Genomic DNA, 25,714 nt, shown 5'->3' on the forward strand with positions numbered 1-25,714 from the left:
CCTGCCAAGGGTCTTCGGCCCAGGAGCGTCGGGCGAAGCTCAGGGCACAGTCCCTGCTCCCTGGGATCCTCCTCCTTCCCTGAGAAGCATCCGATGCCACTCAAATCCAGAGAACAGAGTCCCCAGCGTGTCCCCCCGCTCCCCTCTCTGCCCAGCGAAGTCACCCCAAAATGAGAAAGAGGCTCAGGGGTCAGAGCACACTTTCACCAGCACAGGAGGGGAGGGGAAGTGGGGCTTGGGTTACTTGGCCAAGAGTGGCTGGTACCCGCCTTGTGAATCACTACCTGGGATGCAGGCCTGCAGACCCTCGGGAATGGGTGGGCTGTATCCATTTAAAGGTGTCTCCTGTGATGTTCTGAGAGCTGAAATCCCGCCTGGTGGGCACATACCTTCCCCCCACCTGCCAAGGGCCCAGGAACCGCCTGGGACCTGTGCCAACCCCCCGGGCAGGCCCTGCCCCTGAAGGGGACACTCCTCTGCCCGAGTCACCCTGGCCCGGTGCCCGGCAGCTCGAAACACCCCAAAGCCCAGCAAAATCACGAGAACAGGCCAGTCTCATGTTCACCCCAACCTGCCTGCCATTTCCTGCAAACCCCAGGACAGGCCGTGGCCTCCGTCTGCCCTCTGTCCTGTCCTCTGCCCCCTGCACACACCCTGTGCCCGGCAGCTAGGGACACCCCTGCGGCCCAAAGCCCATCAACATCATGACAACCGGCCAGCCCCGCGCCTCATCTCTAGGGCTCTGCAAGGAGCCTGGTATTTCCTTCATCAGCTTCTCTGTGCTACCACCGTCCCCTCTGCAGGCTGAGACCTGATGTGGGCATTGGGTACAGACGGGAGCTGGCCCTGGCAGGGGCAGGACTCACAGAGGGAGCTCAGGGTGTGACAGGCAGGGCCTGCCCCCGATCCAGCACTTAGCGGCCCTCCCCTGGGCAAAGGGGGCAAGGAGCAGACAGACCCCAGGCGTGCCCCTGAAGACGCCCTCTGCGCAGAAGAGGTGTGGAGAGGACCATCCAGCCGCAGCCTTCTCCCAGGTGTGCTGGGAGGAGGAGACTTTCAGAGGTTGTCCAAGGCGCTCCGCCTGGTTTCGGACTGGAGTTGGATGGGCGCACCAGACACGGGCCTAGTGGATGAGGTCGCTGTCTCTCTTGGCTCTGACCTGACTGCTCGGAATCTCCAACACACCCCAAAGAGCCCCAACCGCAGCCCGGCCCTGCGCTGGACAGGCTGCCCCTCGCCCCACGTGCCAGCCCCGCTGCCCCGCCATGCTTCTCAGGCACCGGGCCTGCCTTGCTGGGCCCCCCCCGGGCCTGGTGGGGCCCACCCTACGGTGTCTGCGCTGCCCCCTCTCTCCTCCCCCAGCCCGTTCACCTCTTTCTCTCTCTCCTGCCCCGGGACGGCCTCCCAACGCCTCCTTCCAACTTTCGCCCCTCCACCCCAGCCACTGTTCCCTCGATACGCCCTGCTTTTCTTGACGGCTGTTGTAAATATCTAGCTCAGCGATGTCCTTGTTATTATTTCCCATCTGTCTTGTCCTTATTGTTACTGCGCAGTGTATCACATGTTTATTGTTGCCGTGCTGTTCTATCAGACCCCTATTACTGCTCAGATCGAGTCTTCACTGTCAGCATCCCTCATGTCGCGTCTTTCTTTTTGTCCACTTGCATCTCTGGTCTTAGCCGTTTAGAGCCTGTTTCTGTTGTTAACGCCCAGTCAGAGCAGTTCTCTGTCTGTCTGCTGCGGTGGAAACCAAGCTCTGTGAAGACATGGGTGGGCCTGGTTGTCAGGACCCTTGGCTTCCAGACTCACGGTCAGCGCCGGGGATGGCGGCCACTCAGCTGAGTCCACTCGTGAGCTGTGGGCACCGCAGGCGGGCGCGGTATTGTCTGCAGGACCGCGCCTCCCGTCCTGGAATCCCCACCTCCAGGCCTGAGGTTGCAGGGTTCAAGGCCACTGCCTGGATGGCGGTGAAGACAATGGGGCCCCAGCAGGGACATGGCACTGACTGGCCGGTTCCTCTCTGGAGATCCGTGTTCGTGTGAGCCCCTAGAGGCTGTTGTCTGAGTGAACAGCCCCTGGGTGTTCTGTAGGAGGATCCACCAAACCCCAAACTCACAGACACATATGGCCACACAGCGTTCTTCTCTGCCGTCTCCTCATACCTGTCAGTCGTCCAGGTCCGCAGTCCCAGGCCCGTGTCCACGCTGTCCTGGCCCAAGACTCCTGCATCTGCGGCCTCTGATGCCCACAAAGCTGCCGAGCCGCTCACCACCCCCGCGTGTCATCAGGACGTCGCGGGGGCCGCTGTCCCTCCTCCACATCAAGGCTCGGGTGCGAGTGCAAGTTTCCTGGCCTTTGGAGTCAGTCGAAGACAAACACAGCTGGACGTCCGTTAAAGCAGATTCTGCTCAGCGCCGCCCACGGCAAGAGGAGCCAGTGTCGGGCTCAGCCAGGTCACGGCGCCTTCGACGGGGTGGGAAGGGGCAGCAGACAGCGCCGGGGCCGGTCCCTGGACTGCGATGGGGCTGCGTCTGAAGCTGCCAGCTGCTGAGGAAGGGCTCCGCCTCCCCCAGGGCCGGGGGCCCAGCTCGCCTTCCTCAAGCTTCCTCCGGAAGGCGTGGCTCACAGGCCCCTGAGAAGGATGCCCCGAATGGTGGGAGCACCCAGGTGTCTCGGAGAAACAGAGGACAGGCCCACACGTGTCAGCCCTTCTTAGTGAAAGCTCTGGAAGGTCAAGGCCCGGCCGGGCACAGAGGGAGCTGACAGCACACCCCTCGCTGCAGCCCGGAGCTTCCCGGGAGGCACTGCCGCGGGGCTGGTGCCCGCAGGACCTCCTGGTGGGCGGGAGGCCCTGCTTGGGTTAGACCTGGGTCCTGGTGCTGAGTTCCGACGGGGAGGTGGAACTCCTTCAGACAGTGCCTTCAGACAGACGGGGCCGCACAGCGATACCCGCCCACGGTAAGAGCCGAGTCCAAGCCACTGCTATCTCTGTGGGTTTCTGACGCACTCTGGAGACAGTTTCTTCTGCTTCCAGGGCTTAATTTGAGAACTCGCTGAAATTGAGCAGCAGTGGTATAACTGGGACTGCACACTCGATGGAAGGAAGAGTCTGATGCATCAGAAATATACATCCTGCCCATGCCCGCGGTCGCAGGCGTGTGTGATGCTTTAAACAGACTGCCCGGCTTCCGCTTAGGTTTAGACTACAGGCTCCTGCGGAGCCCCTACGAGTAACCGGACTACTGAGGCCGCTGCGTCCCAAGGGTGCTTTCCCTCCAGGGGGTCGGGGGACTGGAGTCAGGGCCTGCCCCTGCTCCAGCCCCGTCTGCCCCACGGCTGCTGCCCCTTACAGCCCAGCGCATGTGCCCTTCAGGTGAGCTGTGGCTCTGCGGTGACTCACACACGGCTGTGGGCAAAACACCCTGCAGGCTGCACAGTGCAGGCGCCTGTGGAGTGGGCAGAGCGGCGGTCGGGGGATGCGTGGCTGAGAATCCAGGGCTGGCCTGGGGCCCCCGGGGTGCACCGTCCTGGAAGGAGGCCGGGGGACAGGCGGGCCGGGCACCTGCAGCCTGCCTGGGCCTCAGGGTGGCCAGGGGAGCTCTGTCCACCTTCAGGATGCTGGCCGGACGCCCCACCAGCTTCCTTGGCGCTTCTGTGTGCTTTTCCCCGCAGGCTCTGTGCCACCCTGGGGCCTGATGAGCCCGCCCCGCCCCTCTGTAAACAGCAGAGCAGTGTCCGTGGCCCTTTGTGACACAGCGGCTGTGGGAACTGGCCCTCGGGCAGACAAAGGCTCTTTCTCTCCGCCGCTTGCTCTGAATCTCCTCCTGTCCCCAGGCCGATGGGTTGGCGTCCCTGCAGTGTCCTCGGCAGTTAAAGTCTCTGCGTTCTTTTCAGAAGGTCGTGGCCCGGCGGTCTGTGTCTGGGTCAGGGAGGCCACTCTCTGACCTTGGCCCTGAGGAATGGACGGGCCCCCCGGCCCCCACCCACCCTGTCCAGTTACTAATCATTTACTTGGCACAATTCAGAACCATTAACCCTGAATAGAGTTCAGGATCTAGGGAAGGATGGATAACAGAGACATGTAATTAGGAAGGGATGGATCACAGGAAATCGTAAGTGGCAGCTGTGACTGGGGCAGCAGACGGAACGAGGGCAGCACCCCACCCCCCCACCTCCGTCTTTTCAGCCACCACCAGCCCGTCACAGCCCAGTTCTGGAATGCTGACTCAGTAACCTGACTTGGGCCATTGTTTCCCCATCTATTTGCCATGAAGTGATGGGACCGGATACCACGATCTTCGTTTTCTGAATGCTGAGTTTCAAGCCAACTTTTTCACTCTCCTCTTTCACTTTGATCAAGAGGCTCTTTAGTTCCTCTTCACTTTCTGCCATAAAGGCAGTGTCATCTGCATATCTGAGGTTATTGATATTTCTCCCTGCAATCACCTCATGGCAAATAGATGGGGCAACAGTGGAAACAGTGAGAGACTATTTTGGGGGCTCCAAAATCACTGCATGGTGACTGCAGCCGTGAAATTAAAAGACGCTTGCTCCTTGGAAGAAAAGTTACTATCAATTTGCACAGCATATTAAAAAGCAGAGACATTACTTTGTCAACAAAGGTCTGTCTAGTCAAGGCTATGGTTTTTCCAGTAGTCATGTGTGGATGTGAGAGTTGGACTATAAAGAAAGCTGAGCGCCGAAGAATTGATGCTTTTGAACTGTGGTGTTGAGAAGCCTCTTGAGAGTCCCTTGGACAGCAAAGAGATCCAACCAGTCCATCCTAAAGGAGATCAGTCCTGAATATTCATTGGAAGGACTGATGCTGAGGCTGAAACTCCAATACTTTGGCCACCTGATAGAAAGAGCTGACTCATGTGAAAAGACCTTGATGCTGGGAAAGATTGAAGGCGGGAGGAGAAGGGGACGACAGAGGATCAGATGGCTGGATGGCATCACCCACTCAATGGACACGAGTTTGGGTGGACTCCGGGAGTTGGTGATGGACAGGGAGGCCTGGCGTGCTGCAGTTCATGGGGTCGCAAAGGGTCAGACACGACTGAGTGACTGAACTGAACTGAACTGAACTGACTTGGTCACCCCTTCCTTTTCCTCCTGCTCTTTGCCCAGGGCCCCCCACACCCTCTTCTCCTTCACTGGGGCCCTGGCATCCACCCCGGTTCCTCACTTCCCTCTGGCCTCCGTGGGCACCTTCTCCTCTCAGCAGTTTCGACCTTCCCACATTCTCCCCACCTGCTGTCACTCCAAAGCACTGCCCACCAGAGCCAACGTTAAATTCATTAATGTCAAGAAGGGGCCGACCTTCTTTTCCCCTCTGTCCTGTTCTGAGTCTGTTTGTAAAGGTGACTGCATGATGGCAGGAAGTTGGTTGCGTGTTACTCGCAGTCCCCAGGAGAGAGGGGAACTGCCGGATGTGTGGACGCGCTGGGGATGGCCTGGGGTCGGGGGCAGAGACACGACAGAGGCAGGATGGAGGCCACGGGCTTCCCTGGGTTCCAGGATGGAGGGCAGGCGTCCATCCTCAAAGGACACAAGGGGGCTCAGTCTCAGGGGTGCAACCCGCAGAGGGCCTGCGGTCCACGGAGAGGGGTTCAGAGCTGCTGCAGGATGCTGGGGGTGGGAGGGGCTGCCGGGACGCCCCCGCCTACCTGGAGCTGCTGCTTCGTTTTGTTTCTCAATTCTGACAGTGAGCCCCTGGTCCCACCCCACACAGTCGGGCAGCTTCTACGAAACAGCAAAGCCGGCAGGAATCAGCTGTCTTTGGGATCAGTGTTCTCAAACCTCAGGCTGTGACTCACTTGTCAGGAAGTCCATGTGCTCGGGGGCAACTGCACACGCGAGTTGAAATAGAGCCGGATAACTAAAGTCAGAGCTCCTCTCTCCCCCTGCACCCACACACGTGCTCACACGTGTCCCCCGAGACGATGGGCAGGGGCGTTTGATTTCACATGTTCTTCCCTCCCCTCCTGTTTGGCATCACACCCCCAGCGATCTTTGCATTATCCATCATCTCTAGCTTGAGGACAAGGAGGCTGAGCCAGAAAAACAGGAGCAGTAGGAGGTATAGAGATAGGTAGGTAGACACTGGAAGGTCCAGTCCATACTGGATGAATGGACGGACGGATAATGCTGATATCGATACAGACACATAGACGCACGTTCGTGTCCGGGTAAACATACATACTTGGGGCTTCCCTGGTGGCTCAGCGGTGAAGAAGCTGCCTGCGGTGCAGGGGCTGCAGGGGGCACGGGCTCGATCCCTTGGAGGAGGAGGGGCGACCCGTTCCAGTGCCATTGCCTGGAGGACCCCAGGGACAGAGGAGCCTGGCAGGCTACAGTCCATGGGGTCGCACAGAGCTGGACCCGACTGAAACTGCTTAGCATATACGTATCTATATCTACTTCTAGAAAGATCCATCATAAGGTGTCTGCTCACGTGAGGCTGGAAGCTTAAGAGCTGGCGATGAGCCCTCTGGGAGCTGGCGGCCAGTGCAGCCGATGGTGCGGCCTGGAGCCTGCGTGGGGCGCTGCCCGGCAGACCCCAGTCTGAATGCGAGGCCAGGTACCTGGGAGCCCAGGACAGAGGCTGGGCATGGGCAGAAAGGCAGAGAGGTGCACCCACCCTGCTCCGTCCACATAGGGGGTGGGATGATGCCTCCCAGACACGCCCGGAAACACGGCTCAATCTGCCATCAGAGGGCCACAGGCCCGTGGAGGCGACACTCGAGGCCGCCCGTCAGAGGCTCCAACACCTAACACACAGGCCCGTGGAGGCGACACTCAAGGCCGCCCGTCACAGAGGTTCCAACACCTAACACACAGGCCCATGGAGGCGACACTCAAGGCCGCCCGTCACAGAGGTTCCAACACCTAACACACAGGCCCGTGGAGGTGACATTCGAGGCCGCCCATCTCAGAGGCATGCACGTCTAACACACAGGCCCATGGAGGCGACACTCGAGGCTGCCCGGCACAGAGGCTCCAACACCTAACACACAGGCCCGTGGAGGCGACCCTCGAGGCCGCCCGTCACAGAGGCGCGCACACCTAACACACAGGCCCGTGGAGGCGACGCTCGAGACCGCCCGTCTCAGAGGCTCCAACACCTAACACACAGGCCCCTGGAGGAGACACTCGAGGCCGCCCGTCACAGAGGCTCGCACAGCTATCACAAGCGGTGCAGCCCTGGGGGCAGAGAACCCGCAGGGCGGCTGGCCCGCTGCTGCTGTTTCGTTTAGAAAGGAGGTTTATACCCATCCCCACGTGGGTCTCTACAAACCTGCGCGTCTTTGGAGCCTCACTTTGTTAACTCTCAAGTGGGTGACAGTTTTGTTTGGTTTCTTCCAATTTGGGCCGTGGTTTACGGCACCCCGAGTCCACTGCACCCCCTGAATTTCTGGACCTGGACTCTCGCGGTGGACCGAGCAGGGGTCAACGCCCAGGCCTCCTCTCAGATCTGCGACTGGACGATTTCAGGGTCCGCGGGTCTGCCTCGGATCCCGGGCCTGAGCCCAGACCGTCACGGGCAGAGCTGCCGCCATCTGGTGGAAAGCTGCAGACATTACACTTTAGCCCAGCGTGAACTAAATACTCAGTACATTGAATTGGGAAAAGATCAGAAGGTTCTAAATTATACAGCTACTATAACATAGATCAGGGCACATAAGATACTTGTGAAGCCCTTTTATGTACATCTAATATTATTTAAAGTGAATTCACACAATAGATGGTTGCTAATTAAAGGACTGACATGCATCTCTACTTTCAAAGGTGACACACATCCCAGGACAGATCAGATCCTCCAGTGACACCCATTTCTGACCGTAACATGACCCATGATTGGCCCCTTCATGCATGTGCACTGTGGTGTGTGAAAGCCACCCTAAGGCGTGAACCAATGAGGATTCCTGCTGTAGTAGGCACCTTTAGGAAAATCCCAAATAACAGCCCAGAGTTATTAAAGAGGCCAGAAAAGTTATATCTAGCATCCAGAATATAAGAAATCAGGAACCTTAAGTGGAAGCCTCTTGGAAATGCTAACATTTGCAACCACAAGTTCATGTAACATTGAGAAAGGATGTCTAATTTCTTCTGACCTGGCCCTTCCCTCCTCCATCACCGTGTCCAAGACAGCAGCCCCGCCCGGCCCCAGCCTGGCTCCAGCCCGGCTCCAGCCCTCTCCCTGCTCGGCCCTCAGAGTGCAGCCAGCACCAGCATGTTCCCGTGGGCCCCTGGTCCTGGCCTAGTGTGGCCTCTGCAGGCCGGGGCTCTGGCATTTGAACACAAGCACACATAGCACCTGCCCAGGGGAGGGCATGGTTCAAGGTCTGGGGGCGGGTGTGGGCTTCGGAAGGCCCCAGTGGCTCCCAGGGCCGGTCAGCAGAACCAACAGGATGTAACACAGAAAATCACCGTAAGAGCCAAGCTAGGGTAGGGACCCGGCTGACACCACTGCAGGCCGGCAAGCCCCAAATCTGCAGGTGGGCGGCGGCAGAGCCCAGGCGAGGGTTGCAGTTCGGGTCTGAAGAGGTTACGCTGACAGAATTCTCTCTCTGGGGCCTCGGTCTTTCCCTATGGAGGCCATCAGCTGATCGGGCAAGGCCTACCCACACTGTGGCTAATCTGCTTCCCTCGGAGCCCACGGATTTAAATCTGAATCCTTTCCAGAAAGGACCTTCACAGGAACAGCTGCGTGGGTGTTTAACCAAATATCTAGGTGCCATGGCTTAGTTGAGTTGACAAATAAAATTAACTGTCCCAGTGTGTGTACACACACATGCACACACATCTTCAGATTTTTAAAAAACATATTTTCAGTGTAAGAGTTGCTATAAATAACTAACCTGACGTTACTCAACTTGGAGATTGTTTTACACTGATATGCTCAATGGCACCCCACTCCAGTGTTCTTGCCTGGAAAATCCCATGGACGGAGGAGCCTGGTAGGCTGCAGTCCATGGGGTCGCGGAGAGTCGGACACGACTGAACAACTTCACTTTCACTTTTCACTTTCATGCGTTGGAGAAGGAAATGGCAACCCACTCCAGTGTTCTTGCCTGGAGAATCCCAGGGACGGGGGAGCCTGGTGGGCTGGTGTCTGCGGGGTCGCACAGAGTTGGACACGGCTGAGGCGACGTAGCAGCAGCAGCAGATAAAATTACTGTGACTAGCTGGAAGCATGTTAGGATTACTATAATTTGTTTCAACACTGAAAAAGATTATTGGTAATACAATTATTTAAGTTTGCATTTAGTGTTTTTCCTCTTAGAAAACGCTTTCAAATTTCTTGAAGAAACTGGTAATTTTTGGATGGTTCTGCCGGTTTGGTGCGCCCTCTAGTGGATATAAGTTGAATACGCACTTGGTCAAGATTTCAATGGATGGTTTGCGGCTTTAGCACTTGTGAGCATGGTCCGGAGTCACCTGGAGGTTTCTGATGCCGCTTACAGAGCCTGGGCGTCAAGAATCATTCTCATAACACTGATGAGGTTGTTGGGTGTATCAACAGTGTGAGCTTTTGCTCCTGTATGATGGAATTTGGAAGATCTGTGTAAATTCAGGGAACTCTTATTTTCCGAATGGCCAACACAGGATGTCACTAACTGTGGGGTGTAGATGGTGCGTCCAAGCTGCAAGGGAGATCACAGGATGTAACAGGTGTGGAAGGTGGTGGCTGTGGTTTCAGGTTCCCTGTTGTAAAGAAGCTTTAAGAAATTACCAGAGAGCATCTGACTGCAGTAAAAGAAAAAACTATTCGCTTCTGAAAAGGCTGTGAAGATTGTCCTCTCCTGTGCGTGTGTCTACAAGAGCCTGGATCTTCTCCACGTGTTCCAGCCAAGAACCAGGCTGCAACAAACTGAACGCAGGAGCAGCCCCAGGTGACTTTCCTTAAACCAAACGTCAGAGAGAGTCTTAAAAATATAAAGAAGTGCCACTCTATTTTTAAAAAAAATATATTTATTTTATGTAAATATGTTATTTGTGTTAGCATAAAATGGGTTAGATTTTGTTACCTTAAAGTGAAGTAAATTTCTCATGTGGTAAATATAGGTAGACATAACCCATGTAAGTAAGAACTGTTTGGGGTATTTTTAAGGCCACATGGGGGTCCAAAAATTTTGATTAAAATGTTCAAGAAATCTTGGGCTCAAGGAGTACTTGATAATCTGCAGATAATCAATAGTCAAACATAATGTTGAATTTATAAACTAGAATGGAGTAATGAATGATGATGTCTATATGTTGACAGAGATAGTAATGATGTCTACATGTTGTTACTTTTTTATACTTTAATATTATTTCATCTGTACCTCTAACAAGTCAAGAGTTGATACTTGTATCTTTACTTTTCACAGGATTAAAGCAGGTTCCACTCCTGCCGTGACCACATCTCTTAACTCGGTTCATTTAATTTTCTTCCAGACAACAAAATCAAGGAATAGTTATCAAGCATCTGTTCTTGCCAGCCCCAGGAATCGTTGTTTAAGAAAAGAGAGAATGAGACATGGTTTATGTCTCTCCCAGTGTAGAATAGCAATAGCTTTATTTATGTTCACTTTTGAAAATAATTTGCTCAAATTTCTAAAATCATTGCCAAATTAGACTTCGGACAGTCGTCTTTTGATTTATGAGTATTTGAGTACTCTTAGATCCTAGGCACTGTGGTCTGCAGTTTCATTCCTAACTGGCCGAAGTTAGAATTTTATGTAAATAGCCGTTGCATGAACTTGAGGCATTTCAGCAGCGGGGGATTGTCTGCACCCTGTTTCTCGGCGTCTTCTCCGTACAACAGTCTGTGATGATGAAAGGGGCCTTCACAGGAAGAGCACCACAGGAAGTTCAAGTCGAACGAGGGATCCTGTGACAGCTCTTCACAGGCATGGAAGTAAAGTGCAGGAGCTCGTGGGAGAGGCGCAAAGCTCCATGAGCTCGGCTTTGCATTCGGCTGGAGGGGAAAACGAGGGTGCGCCTTTCAGGGGTTTCATTTTCATGGGGCAGGTCTGGGCCCCCATTTGTGGGGTGAGCGTATGCTGGTTGTAATTAGGGTGCTGTGGTCAGCGTGCTCCAGAGAGACAGCCAGTGGGATAGACAGATGGGCAGATGGACACAAGGGGAGTTCAGAACAGCAAGTGGCCCACAGACTCACAGAGGCCCAGAGGTCCCACCATCAGCCTTCGGCCTGTCTGGGCCTGTTTCCGCATTTGCAGGGGGAAGTGAAGGGCCGGGGGGCGACAGCCGGTGCTGTCCGGCTCTGGGGGTCCTCTGAGGCCGACCCTGGCCCGTCTCTGCCCCCCGCATCCACCCCGGAGCCGGGGCCCACAGCCGGCTCCCGCCGCACACAGGACACGCGGCCCTGCCCGCTGAGCGCTCTTCCCACCCGCTCTGTTTTATGACAACCGCTATTTTAGAAGCACGCGCTCGCGGTGAGCTTGGTGAGCTCCAGGCCATGAGGCGCTTAGCGAGTGGAATCCTCTTGGCAGGCGCGTCCTGGGCTCTGTTCCTGTTTCCTGGATCCTGTTCCGGGCCTGGCTGCAGGGGACCCTGTTCATGGGGCTGCGCTCTCTTCCCCGGGCGCTGTCGTTCAGGACTGAAGTCACGGTGAATTAGGGCTTAAACAAGGACCATCTAATCCGAGTCTTGCTCTCCCACCACGAAGCCAAGTCCCGGGTGGCGGAGCCTGTGCCCAGGGCACGCAGCTTCAGCCGCAGATTAACAGACAGGAAAATCAGGCCAGTGGCCAGTGCCCTTGACAACAGGCTCAGGGTGCCCCGGGCAGCTCTCTCCTCCTCTGGCCCTGCTGTGATTATTTAGTGACAGGGTGGAGATAAACTTCCCATTAATTGAGGGCCATATCTGTAAACAGAAGCCTGTAAATAGAAACTACAGGACGAAGGCCATGCTCTCCCGGTTAGTAAACACGTCTTTATTGAGCTGGACGATGTGGAGGCCCAGTTCGGTCAGAGGGAGGGCGCAGGTGCCAACCAGCTCTTGTCCCGGGGGTGGTCCTTGGGTGCTGGGGACAGTGAGTTAGGAGAAGGGCCCACAGGGTACAGTTCTGCTGGTCAGATGGAAGTTCTCAGCTTAAAAACACAACCACGAATACTACATTCAGGATTGAGTTATAATTTTGAGCTTTACCAAGATGTAGAAATCTGTGGTTGCCTTGACAACCATAACCCACTTCAGGGCAGCCCTTCCCCTCCCACATGGGTCTGTGGGGCCTCTCTGGGTTTCTTACCTGCCAAGACAACTTTTATTCTCTAACTGGTTGGGAAGAACCTCCTGAGTCAGGAAACGTCAGCTCCCTGGGGGAGCTGGGCTGCGGGCCACCCAAGGCCCCAGGGGCTCCGACACCCCCATCTCAGGGAGGGCGCGGTGGAGGTCACACTGAACAGAATGTACACACGACCCTGAAGAGATGCGGCCAGGAGCTGGTGCCAGGTTTCCTAGGATTAGTTCTGATTTACAAAATATGGAAAAACTCCGGGCTCCATTACAGACGCGCTGAGGAATGCTCCAGGCACCCGCTCTTTGATGTCAGGGAAAGCGCGGGTCGGGTCACGCCTCCGTGTCTTGCTAATGTTGAAGGAGGCCTGTTAGCTAGTTTGGTGCGTTCATCAGGAAGCAGCTCTCTGTTGAGCGTATTTTCCCTGTGGGCCTGGAGCTGTTTTCACGGCCAGCTGGGTACCTGGTGCTCAGAGGCTGGAGGGTAGATGGACGGGCCAGACCATCGCCCTGGTTACCACACATGTACGTTTACAAACCACGGTGAGGGCTGTCAGGGGGACGTGACAGAGGAACCCGACTTAGACGGGGTCAGGGAGAGGCGCCCGAAAACTGGAGCTTGAGGTGGAGTCTGGACGGGGTTAGCTAAGCAGAAGGAGGGGGCAGCCTGGGGCCTTCCAGCTGGGACGCTTCAAGGCATGACGGGCTCTCAGAGGTTGGGGTGATGGCTCAGGTTCCACCCCGAGGCTGTTGCCTGGGACGGGGCCTGGGGAAGCCAGGGCACGTGTGGGTGCAGACAGTGGTGGTTCTGGCAGAAGGGCCCAGCTCTGCCCTGGCTGGGGACAGAGGTGTGGAGGGGGCTGTCTAGGAGGGCTGTGCAGGGCCAGGTGGGCCTGCGGGAGGCGCCCAGGGTCCCTGCCTTGTGCTGCTCGTGGAGCGGGGACCGCTGGACACAGACACCTGCGGGAGCAGAGGGGGCCTGGGCTCAGTCTTCACCCCACGGAGGTTATGACTGCATCTGCTGTGCAGAAGAGGACGGGCGTCCACGCCGGGTACCCGCCCCCCAGGCACCTGCTCCCAGGCGGGGCGTCCATGGGGTAAGGGGGGCAGGGATGGGGAGGGACGGGCTGTGGCCGCATCCCAGGGCATCTGCCATGTCTCTTCATGGTGGTCCCTGGGGTCAGACGGTGGTGGAAGTGGCGGGTCACAGCCCCTGGAGGTGGTGACATGGGGTTGGGGGACTGAGGGCTATTCTGGTGAGTGACGTGACGGCAGTGGAAGGTGGACAGAGAGGCCCAAGGGCGGTGGAAAGTGGATAAATGGAGAATGTGGCCACGTGCGGCCGGGAGTAGGGGAGGGCTAGGCCAGCAGAGCGCGTGAGGGCTGGGAGGCCACTGCAGGGATGCCGGGGCCGTGCTGGGGCTGGAGGGCGAGGAGGGGCAGCGGCGGGCTGGGGGTCCACTGCAGGGATGCCGGGCCGAGGGGGCAGGCCAGGGGTGTTGGGAGGGGTAGCGCTGGGCTGGGGGTCCACCGCAGGGATGCCAGAGCCGAGGGGGCAGGCCGGGGGGCTCAGGAGGGGCAGTAGTAGGCTGGGGCAGTGCCGGCACCCTCTGAGCACCCAGGAGGGGCTGGGTCCCGGGAGGGAGGTGGGGGAGCAGGGCTGGGGGGCCCCCCTGTGCAGACTTAGCTGGCTCGGTGGAGAAGGAGGTGGCAGAGTCTGTGTGGGCTGTGTTTAGATCAGGCCCCTTGGGCCCCAGCCTGGTGGGGTGGGGGTTGGCTCATGCTGCCTGGTTACTGGTGAGACCAGGGCCCCCAGGCTCCACTGACACCCTTGGTCTGAGGCAGGGGCGCCCCACTCAGCACCCTAGCTGTGTGTGTGCGTGGGGGAGCCACCTGCATTTCTGAACGTTGTTTGCCTTTGGCTGAGACCCCCCTACACACTGTCTCCATGAAAAGCCCTTCTCAGCTTCACCCCTCTGTGCAGAGCGGGTCCTGCCTGAAGCCGTCCTTGTGATCGTGACTGCTGGCCTTGGGCACCTGGATCACCACGTGGCTGGCTGGAGCTTCATTCGTGTTTCTTGACCTTCATGTCTGCTGAGTTTCTTACATGTGTGGGCTCAGAGTCTTAGCAAACTTAGAAGCATCGTGCCGGTTATTTCCTCAGGTACTTTCTTCCACCCAGCCCCGTCCCTTGGGGACCCTAATGACTCCTGTGGGACCACATGTGTTGCCTGCCTCGAGTCATCCTGCAGCTCTCGGAGGCGCTTATCTTTCCCCGTCTTTTCCCTCTGTGCATTTTATCTTGCTCATGTTCTGTTGTTGTATCTCCAATATTCAGTGAGGTTTCGATTCTGAAGTAATGTGGCCTCAATCCCATCAGTACTTTTGTTGCTGTGTTTGAGCTGTTCAGTCATGTCTGACTCTTTTCGACCCCATGGACTGCAGCACATCAGGCTTCCTTGTCCTTCACCATCTCCCGGAGCTTGCTCAAACTCATGTCCATTGAGTTGATGATGCCGTCCAACCTCTGTCACCTGCTTCTCCTCCTGCCCTCAACCTTTCCCACCATCAGGTTCTTTTCCAAAGAGTCGGCTCTTTGCATCAGGTGGACAAAGTATTTAATATCAGTCTTTAACAGCTTTAATATCAGTCCTTCCAATGCATATTCAGGATTGATTTCCTTTAGGAGTGACTGGTTTGATCCAGTCAATCCAAGGGACTTTTAAGAGTCTTTGCTGTCCAAGGGACTTTTAAGAGTCTTCTCCAGCACCACATTTCAAAAGCATCAATTCTTCTGCACTCAGCCTTCTTTATGGTCCAACTCTCATATCCTTACATGACTACCGGAAAAACCATAGCTTTGACTAGATGGACCTTTGTTGGCAAAATGTTGTCTCTGCTTTTTAATATGCTGTCTAGGTGGCTCAGATGGTAAAGCGTCTGCCTACTATGTGTAGGTTCGATCCCTGGGTGGGGAAGATCCTCTGGAGAAAGAAATGGCAACCTGTTCCAGTACTCTTGCCTGGAAAATCCCATGGACAGAGGAGCCTGGTAGGCTACAGTCCCTGGGAGCTCAAAGAATCAGACACAACTGAGCAACTTCACTTTCACTTTAGGCTTTTCATAACTTTTCTTCCAAGGAGCAGGCATCTTTTAATTTCCTGGCTGCAGTCACTGTCTTCAGTGATTTTGGGGCCCAAGAAAATAATGTCTGTCACTGCTGCCATTGTTTCCCCCTCAATTTGCCATGAAGTGATGCGACCAGATGCCATGATCTTAGTGTTTTGAATACTAAGCTAGTGTTTTCACTCCCGGTGGTAATTAGGTATACGTGTGCGTTGCTAGAAGCAATGTTGGCGGAGTCATTCCTTTTGGATCATGGATTAAAGTCTTTCATCAAATTGGGGAGGTTTTTGGCCATGATTTCTTCAGAAACCAGCAGTTTTGCTGTCAGAGGAAGCAAATTTATGGCTTGTGCCACTCAGTGTGCTGAGCAAAGTAGGAAACGGAATGGGGAAGCCCTCAGCTTTGCTAGCCTGAGGGAGCAGACCCAGTGAGGGGAGCAGTGGGCCGCCTGCACTGGGCCAGCAGCGGGCCCCTGGGTAAGGTATTTGTGGGGCTCTTCTAGGACACGCCTGCATCAGTGGAGCAGTGCCCTCCTGCCGAGGACAAGGTCCAGGGGGCGGAGTCCAGGAGGCAGAGCCCGAGGGGAAAGCCTGCAGCCCCCACGCAGGCTGGCCAGCAACGTGAAGGGAACGGGGTGCACAGGGGTTGTGATGGGCACAGATCCCTGTCCCCCGTCGTGTGGCCCATCAGGAGGCATCCGCAGGGCGTGCGCCCAGTCTCCAGGCTCAGGACGGGCCCAGTAGGGGTCAGCTCTGGTGAGCTGCGGTAAGAATGTCAGGATCACTTTCTTCAGTGAGAAGCAAGGCCTTCAGCAGCAGAGGGGTGACCCACCTAGGGGTAGAGCTGGGTTCTGGGCTTGGGGCCGGCTCTCCAGGGCCCCTGCTGGCAGCATCTGTTGGTGGGGACCCCCTGCAGAGGTGAAGGCTGAAACGCGTGCCCGGTGCCACTGCGCCCGGCCCTGGGCCTCCCGCTCTCACCAAAGCCTGGAGTCTCCTTTTGATGGGCCTTCGTCCTCCGCAACGTAAGACAGTCACCAACGTCTGGCCAGCTGGACACCTGTTCTCTAAACTGTGTTGAAACATTTCTTTTGCTGCTTTCTGAGACAGAATATACAGAAATTAACAAAAACTCTTAGAATATTATGTTACTTTTTTCAAACATTCAAACAGCTTTCTCTGAAGGGAGCATCAGTGTTGGCCCTGTGCTGTAACTTCGAGAAATCCTTACCACTCAACAGATGGGGACATGGCCCCCTGGCCCAGCAGCCTGGGGGCTGGTGCTGCGGCTGGGTGGGGCCTCGGAGATGGGGGTCCCCCGCTGCCCCTCCTCTTGGCGCCGTGCGCCAAGTGGCAGCCGGGGCTCGATTGTGCCAGTCGTGTGTTATTTATATTTGGACTCGGGCCTCAAGAAACGACGGGCACCCTGCAGTCATCTGGGCGGGTGAGATGCCACGCACGCCTGTGGTAATAACTATAAATAAGACGTAACTTGCCGACTAGGCATGGATCTTCTTTTAGGTGGAAGTTCTGGGTAAATCAACCCCAGGATGAAACCTGGGGTGAAACTCCCAGCTGGAGTCGTCTCTGAAATAAACTTACAAACCCAGCCAGAACCTCCCCTGTCCGCCCCCCGCCCCGCCCAGGCCACCTCCCTGCACCCACAGCTCAGAGCCCTCTCGGGGTTTGGAGCCCCAGTGGTTCAGTGTTCACTGCAGTCCACTCTCTGTGAGAGAGCTGTCTAGGGGCGTCCATTCATGAACCGGAAGACTTTAGCTCAAAAGTGCTGGAAATAGGTCTGTGGACGCCTGTGCAGAGGGAAGCTGGTGGGGGAGAGCAGGAGGGCAGGGGGTCGGGCCCACGCTCCTTTTCTGGGTCAGTTGCCTCAGTTTCCTGAGTGTGAAAGGCACACCTGGTGAGTGTGAGCGGATGCTCTCAGAGTTTCCATTTTTCCAACTTGAATTGGACTTTTTCCCTCCTGAGATCAGGCTAACGATTTACGACACAGGTAGCCCCGTGGGGCCAGGCGTCCCGGGGTCTATAAATAGCATCTCCTCGGCCATAAATGGACCGTGGCCGGGTGTCAGGAGGCAGCCGTGCTTAGCTGCCCCAGCAGATCCTGCGGCCCTGTGAGCCCTTTCCCCTCGGCCAGCCCCTCCTGTGGTGAGTCCTCTCTTCTCTCCTCTGCTCGCGGGAGGCTGGGCAGGGAGGACTGAGGCGTGGGTAGGAGCTGACCGCACTCAAACTCTCAGTGGGTGTCGGGGGAAGAAAGGTGAACCAGGGCAGTCCACTCGGCACAGACAAACGTCAGCCAAGAGTTGGAGTCAAACTTTTGAGTTTCTGTGCTAGGATTTGAAACTTTCTATGCTGTTAGGCACTTCTGAGCCCGTCCCAGCCCTCGCACCTTAGCCTGGATTTTGCAGCGTCTCCAGGTTCCCCAGTTGGTTGATGGATGTCTGCAACTTTCTGGAGCCTCAGAAATGAGAGCCTCTGGCAGGAGAGGGCAGGTTTGAAGTGGTGTGAAATAAAGCTGAATATTTTCTTAAGAGAAAAAGAGAGCCCAGGGCCACTGCGCTCTGACCCTGACTGCAGCGTCTCGGGGGGGACAGCTCCGTGCTTCTCGTCACTGTTTCCAAGAGCTCCCATCACAGCAGAGGGCTGCTCCCCGTGCTCTTCCGTGCCTTATGAGCCTGCACGATTCCCCCTCGGTTCCCCTGAGAGAGCCGGAGTGCTGGTCATGCTCTTGAAACACTGCCCCAGAGGAAGGCAGTGGGGTTGGAAGCCTGCACCCAGGAGGTCTGGGGTGTGGGGGCGGGGGAGCAGTGAGGCAGGAAGGTGCGAGTTCAGTGGTTGGAATCCCATGGGAGGACACAGGCTCAAGCCCTGGTCCTGGCTGGGGAGGATCCTGCATGCCGCACGGTGCCACCAAGGAAACCCAGAAATGCTGATCTCCCTCCATCTCCTGATCTAAGGTCCTGCCCTGATGAATACAGCGGTAACACAGGCTTCCAAGAGCACTCGGGGCAAAGCTCATTGAGTTCTGTCCTAGACTGAGGTTGGATCGTATGCGCAGGGCATCTGTGTGAAGCTCACGCTGAACTAGGGAATTTGGCCCACGTGTTCTTATGGAGACAAGGAAACCAGTGGGTAAAATTTGTGGGATGAAATCTCCGGATAATCTCCTTTGTTTCTAGTTCTCTCCGTTTGTGAAAACTGAGGCAGGCCGCTGGGCTGCTGGAGAGGGCAGTGCTCCTGTCCAGGAAGCAGCGCCTTATCCTATTTCTCCGTCTAATTTGATCCTGCTTAATCGCCGGGGCGGTGTGGACCAGCTCCCGGGGACTGCAGCAGCAAGGAGGGAGCTGCTAAGACATTCAGTCCCAGGGCTCAGAGGCTATTTGGGGAACACTTGAAAATCTGGCTGCCAGACATGAGGCGTCAGGCTGCGTCGGGGGCTGAGGATTTGAAGGGCTACTCTGTGCTCTGTTGTTACACTGACTTCTGGGCTGAGTAGCTTGGAAAGCCTTAGGGAAAGCAGCCCGTGTCTAGGGAACCTGGGTGGGGGCGGGGCTCCGCGGGGTGGGGGCGGGGCTCCGCGGGGTGGGGGCGGGGCTCCGCGGGGTGGGGGCGGGGCGGCTCCGCGGGGTGGGGGCGGGGCTCCCAGGGGTGGGGGATGGGGCAGCTCCGCGGGGTGGGGGATGGGGCAGCTCCGCGGGGTGGCGGCGGCTTTGTGCTCTGCTTCTCTGGAGGCGCTCTCACCTGCTGTGCTCGTGGACTCTGACCACTTTAGCTGCACAAACCACACTTTCTTTTACTACACTTTCTTTTACACGGATTAAAGTCCTTCTAGGGACACGGGTGATGACTCTGGTCCGTCCTTATGGGACGGGACCAGGGTGGAGCCTGTCACGGAGGCACGTCCCTACGCCCGAGGACGCTCGTGTTTCATTTCAGGGTCACGATCCCCAAACGTGTCAGGAACACCCGTGGTTGGAGAGCGGTGGCTCCAGGTCAGACGGACGCTGGGCTCTGCTGCCGGGAGCCCAGGAGCAGGCGGCTTATTTTCATCACCTGAGATGGCTTCCTTGCAGGAAAGGTCGCGACTCAAACCGGGACAGAAGGAGAGCACGGAGCTCGAGTTGTGTAAATTCACTCACAGTTGAAAACAGTGAACCCCGTGTGCTTTGACCACGGTTGACTGGTTGACTGTGTGCCTTCGGTACGGAGGACGGTCAGTGGTCAGAGAGGGGTGTTGTCTCTGGCGGTCACAGAGCCGGGGCTGCTGGTGTGCCCAATGTCCCTTGCCCCCTCCTCCAGCCCCTCTGTTCTCCGTGAAGGATGCTGACCCGGGTGGGCGGCGGGGTTAGAGCTGGAATCTGGCCCCAGTGCCTCCTCTCCCGGGACTCACTCCCCTAGGCTGTGCTGGGGGTGGCTGAGGGGTCAGTGCGGGGATTGTTTTCCTAAAGAGGAGAAAGCGGAGGGAGGTCTGTGCAGACAGCCCATCACCCCTTCCTCTTGGGGGATCCCCAGAGGGCAGCTGGCTGTGTCCCCATGGTCCCCTGAGACCCCGGGGCCACAACTCTGGAGCAGGCGCTGGGCCTGCAGGCTCGTTTCCACGGGCATCCTCCCCCTGTCTACAGGCCCTGGGCGGGCACGGACGGGCACGGTTGGGCAGGTTCTAGAGCCCGAGGCCCACCGAGCGGTGCCCGCGCAGGGCCTGGCATGGGCTCTGGCTGTGTGGCAGTCCCGCCGGCACGGGTTGCAGGCACAAAGGTAGGAGTTCACTGCCAGCCGGGAGCAGCCATCCCCAAGGCCTCTGTATCCTCCAGACGCAACAGGCCGGGGTCCAGTCTTGGCTGGCACGGGCAGGTGTGCCCGCTGTAGGCAGGGTGGATGCAGGGGAGCCTCCTGGATCTCTGGGCAGGATGTCTACTCAGTGAACAGAGAAGCATGTGGGCTGGGGGCTGGGTATCGCTGGGCCCCCAACATCCTGGGGGACGAATCTCTGGCAAGTCCACAGTCAGAGCAGGGGAAGGGCAAGCACTCCACTGCAGCCCTGTGTCTCCATTACCACAGAGGGCTCGCCCACAGCAGGAGAGAGAGGGCTCGCCAGCCACCCGTCAGCCCAGTACAAGCCGGGCGCCCGCTGCACGTAGAGCCCGCAGGGCGCTGGCTCTGAACAGGACCGGGGTCCCGCCACGGGGCGGCTGCCTCTTTGGGGCGCTAGCTGCCACACTCTGAACACATCCTGACAGCTTCTTCTCGCCTGTCACCTTGGCCATTTTTGGACTCTTCCCTCTGCCAAGAAAGGCGACAGATTTGACGGGTGGCTCAGCAGAGACATGTACATATCACGATGGGACAGGACGCCGGTGCAGCAGCAGCTACAGGGTGTCCTGGCCTTCTCTGCTGCAGAACTCTTCCCCATGAGTACACGGTCGATGGGAGAAGGCGTCTCGGATATAAAGCTGGCTCCAAGTGGTGACCCCTGGTCCCCAACACATGGACTCAGCAACCCGTTTCCAGAGATGGACTGTGTGCCTTATTAGAGGGGAAACTTTCCCTGAAGATTCGCTCTGAGTCACTCCCTGGAAAACTGGAAAATCCCAGGGATGCCGTTGAGGGACTGCAGATATTAAAATAAGTGCGTGCTTTCAGATGCCCCGTCCTGCCTACAGAATTAAGCTCGATGACAACAGACGCTAGTGTGCCAGGCACAGATGGCCACTGGTGTCGGCGTGCGTTCCTCCTTGTGGAGCATGCACGTTCAGGCGGAGGTCCGGGTTAGAGAGAGAACAAGAGCGCCAAGGCCATGCCGAGCACTGGAGGGTCGAGTCCCTCCCAGGGCTGCAGGTGTCGGAACTTGCGCACTTGACCTCAGCGTCATGACACCTCTTTCAGAGCTGGGTGGGATGGAGCGGCTGCGTCTCCATCGGCTCCCTTAGCTGGAAGTTTCCGTTGTGTGTTGACAGTCAGACGTACGCCACGTGCCACCCGCCGGACCCCAGGGATCCGTGGTGGTTGGTTGACTAGCTGGCCTTTAGGAGGGAATTTGGAGATGAGTTAGTGTAGAAAAGTATAAAAGGTCCAGGAAGAGCAGTCTGGTGGCATCTGGACCGGGTCTTCTGTGTGCACACAGGGCGTTTCTGTTTGCTTTTGGGAAATCAGCCCCCTCTCTGGCCACGGGGGCGCCTGCCCATCCTCCCCCAAGGGCAGGAGCTTGGCTGACCCCCAAGGACCTTTCCAAGCTCTGCAGTTCCGCGATTCTGGGAGATCACAGTCTGAAGGGACCTGCTTGAGCCCCAGACAAGTAACAGACCCGTGTTTGGAATGCTTCCTTGCCTCCGCTCAGGACTGTGGGTGGCGGTGCGGAGTGGGGGGCCCGCCGCAGGCAGGACCCCGCGCTTGCCCCTTGGCTTTCACCCTGTCCTGTGGGCTGTACTCTGGGCCAGATCACTCCAGTTTGAACACAACAGATGAGAGTGGACTGGGGTTCAGAGTGTCCTTGAGACCCTCTGTCTGGAGGTCAGCAACCACAGGGCCTCAGGGATGCTCTCTGCGCCCCTCAGAGAGGCAGGCAGCTGGGAAGCTGGTGGGCTACCAGCTTGGCCGGCATGTGCAGCACACGCCGCTAACACGCCCCACCTCAGACCCCCACATTCCCACTGCAGGGGGGCCCCTGTGTCTGGGATCTAACGCTTGATAATCTGAAGAGCTGATCATAGGTATAAAGTGCACAATAAATCTAATGCACTTGAATCATCCCCACCCTGCCCCCTCCAGTCTGTGGGAAAACTGTCCTCTTCAGAACTGGTCCCTGGTGTCAAAAAGGTTGGGGACCGCTGCTCTAGCAGACTTCTTGCTTGGGGAGTATTCCCGCAGGCTTTGAGCTGGGCTCCGTCCCTAGGCCTGCTCCCCGCATGAAGTGAGCTGACAGGCCCCTTCAGTCAGGAGTGGCTTCAGCCCCTGCACAGATGCTGAATGTGCCGCACGTGGCTGTGGTCTTTGCAGAATGAAAGCTCTCTTGTTGGGACCCTACGACCCTGTGTCCTGCCTCGCCTTGCTCCAGGGGTGCCCTCACCTGCCCTGAGGCCACCGGCACCTCCCCACCCAGAGAGGCTCCTCTCAAATGGCGTCTTCTTGGCGGCCGCCGGCTGCCGCACTCCAGGGCCACGTGCCCCACTCCAGCGACCACCCCACTTCCCCGAGGGTTTCGTGCCTCTCTCTGCTTTGTCTCCTCCTCGCACGGGTTCTAAGTGTCTGTGTACTTCTTTGACCTGTGCTTCAGTTATTTGTATCCTTATCACTCGCATTGCTTTCCATGTTGCCCGAACAAACTAGGTCGTCTGTAGACACTGGGTGAGTTTATTAATTAAGTGGAAAGTGTAGCTCAGTCTTCTGATTTTTTATGGACTCAAACAAGAAAGGCAGTCAGGTGCCAGGGGACCTAATAGGTGTCCAACACTGTTTCCTCTTATAGAATCTTCCTTTTGTTCCCTTCTTTCCTTTTAGGAAGGGTTTAGTTAGCTGGAGTTGACTTTCGTGTAGGAATTGCAGCAGCCTGATCAGTGGAAATGCAGGGCCTCAGCTCTGCCTGTTGCTGTTTCCTGCAGGAGTCGCCAAGATGTCTCTCGTTGCTGTGCCCTTCTACCAAAAGAGACACAAGCACTTTGACCAGTCGTACCGCAACATCCAAACAAGGTACCTTCTGGATGAATACGCGGCGAAAAAGAAGTAAGTCGAAAGTCACTGATGAGGCGGCCGATCTCGAGTATGAGCTGTGTCTGACCTTGGAGGCTTCCTAAAGCCCAGAGATGAACTGGTTTGGGGGTTCAGGGATGGCTGTGATCCCCGATGCTCATGCCCAGGGCAGAGAGGGAACGTGGCTGACCCAGCTGCACAGAAAGGTTTGGGGCTACTGCATGACATCCTGGCAGGTCCCAGCAGGTCCTGTTAGATTGGCTCTGAGCCCCGGGTTTAGCTCATGAGGCAGGGATCTTCCTTCACACGCCTTCCAGAACTAGAATCTAAAAGCTCACCCAGAAGCAAGGACCATGAGAAGGAAATCCATGGAAGGGAATGCCTGTGGGACCGAGGTGTGTAGGGGCGAAGTGATGATTGGATGGAAGCTGATCTCAGAGAGAATACAGCTACGTCAGTGACAAAGGTAGCAGAAGGCAGATTGCTCTCTGTCTGATGGGCTGGTGTCAGGCTGCAGCTTCATCAGTGAGCTCCTGCGGCGATAATTTAGGAGACGGGTGCTGCCACTGGCTCTGGCCTCAGCTCTGCGGCCCCTATATTTAGAGCTGCCGTGGCCCTTGTGGTCGGCTGCCATCCCAGGGACAAACAGAGCCAAACATTCGCTGCCCCTCCCCTCAGCCTTGGGGAGCTTCAAATCTCTTAAGATAGACATCACTGTGGCCTCAGGCCAGAAGGGCCTGGAGGGCACCTGCTGGCCCCAGAGGGCGGGCGGGGGTGGCAGGGAGCTGAGTCTGGGGAGAGGGGGCACCTCTGGGGGTGGGCACAGGCAGATGGGGCCGAGGTCACACACCGGGTTGCGTGTGTTTGCGAGCACGAGCACGTAGGTGTGTACACACATGCGTGCCCACAGGCGTGGATGCCCGTACATTACGAGGAGAGGCTGGGGGTATGGAAAGAGTGATGCTGTTGGTAACTACACGTTTGTGCTTCTCCCGTGCACCAAGGCGCGCTTCTGCCCAGTCGTCTTTGCAGAGATCGGTCACTCGGAAGTCGTCCTCGCAGAGGGAGTCCAGCCGGGCGGCGCTGGGAGAGACCACCCTGGGGGAGACCACACTGGGGAAGACGACCTTGGGGGAGACCACCCTGGGGAGGACCACCTGCCCGCTGTGCGCCAAGAGGATGAGCAGTGCGCTGGAAGAGGAGGCCCAGGAGAGGAAGCGCAGGTAACCCCCGTCGCCACCGCCACACTCGGCGCCCTGGCCCGGGGCCGGGGGCTATGCGGTCGGAGAGCGGGGGCAGAGCTGGGGGGGCTCCTGCTGCAGCAAATGCCGCGAGCGGCTGTTTTCGGCCTGTCTTGCTCTCTACCCCCGTCGTCTCCACTGGTCCCTGCAAGGAAGTGACCGAGGTGGCTTTTCTGCACCCTTGGGCAGCGGGGAGCGCTGTGGCCCAGGGGACCCACATCCACTTCCCTGTGACAGAGCTGGGCTGGCCTCAGGCCTCTGTCCCCTCCCTACTAAACGCACTTCCCCACCCAGGGAACATGACTGCCACACTTGGAAACATAGAGATCTAAAGGTGTGAATTGGAGTTTTCAAATTTCCATCAACAGCCTCTCGGGCTACTAACCAGCTGTGAGGCCTGCGCTCAAGCAGGGGACCTTTCAGAGAGGAGCCAGGATGCCAGCCGGCTGTCCGTGTGGACACGGAGCTGCAGGGAGGGGTCTGTGGACCCTCATGCTTCACATTCCTACTGGCTCAGCTCACGGGGAGAAGCTGCCGGAATGGGGCCGGCAACTGAGAATGCCGGGCTTAAAATTATCCCAGATCACAAGAAGCCGGTGGTCAGCTTACTCGAATCTTCTAAGAACAGAGTGCTTACGCATCTTGAGAATGCTTTGTATCTGCTCTATTTTTCCTCCTCACCTTCTACTTATTTCTAGAAATTTCTCCCTATATCTTTAAAACACTCTAAACCAGAAGGAAAAATGAGATTTAGGTCAACATGTTTCAGTCTGAAAGTTGCACTATGGCTAAGGAGTCTGTTTAATGAAAATACTGTATAGCTGAAAAGATTAGCTTTTATTTTTGAAAATTTGAATTATCTTTAACTGCCTTATGGGAATGTTGTCCTGTAAATAAATTTTATTGTCAAGTGAAGACTTATTTTGTCAAAGAATTAATTCAAAATGTGTACATTAAGAAATTGGGTTTTTATGTGTTGGATTATTGCAGAAAGAGTTCTACTCTACTCAGAGTTTTGGCACAGCAAGTGACGAGACCAGAGCCTTATCACTTTATTTGAACCATCAGTTATATTAATAACTTGGCGTGATCTTCTCCCATAAGCTCCCATTCCTCAGTTTCCTGAGGTGAAGTGGATGAGGAAAGCAAACTGGTATTGATCTGAACAGTTAGGGAGTCGGTTACTGTGACCCATGTGGTTTCAGCAAAAAATGACTTTTGTGACAGTTCTGGCTGTTGGAAGTTTTCCTAAAACATTTGAAGCTGCTCTCTTGCAGTAGCAAATTTGACTCAAGATTTTGATTTTGATTTTGTATTTTGATTCTCAGTGTCTAGTTATAATCTTACTGTGTCCCTGGAGCTCAGGGTGAAAGTCAGTCCGTCTGAGCGGGTGCAGTGTGGACAGGG

At 56.5% G+C, this 25,714-nt stretch overlaps 1 protein-coding gene across 1 annotated transcript in view; it reads left to right on the top strand.

The window, feature by feature from the left end:
* The first annotated feature begins 17,432 nt into the window (after window positions 1-17,432).
* Window positions 17,433-25,714, top strand: part of MYOM2 (myomesin 2) — a 65,052-nt gene continuing 56,770 nt past the window's right edge. The window contains exons 1-3 of the mRNA XM_052661439.1: window positions 17,433-17,531; window positions 22,979-23,099; window positions 24,071-24,289. Coding sequence (XP_052517399.1) covers window positions 22,990-23,099; window positions 24,071-24,289 — 329 coding nt within the window. The 5' untranslated portion in view covers window positions 17,433-17,531; window positions 22,979-22,989. The remainder of the gene's footprint in view (window positions 17,532-22,978; window positions 23,100-24,070; window positions 24,290-25,714) is intronic.

This window comes from Budorcas taxicolor, chromosome 24 (genome assembly GCF_023091745.1).
Source record: "Budorcas taxicolor isolate Tak-1 chromosome 24, Takin1.1, whole genome shotgun sequence".
NCBI classification, from domain to species: domain Eukaryota; kingdom Metazoa; phylum Chordata; class Mammalia; order Artiodactyla; family Bovidae; genus Budorcas; species Budorcas taxicolor.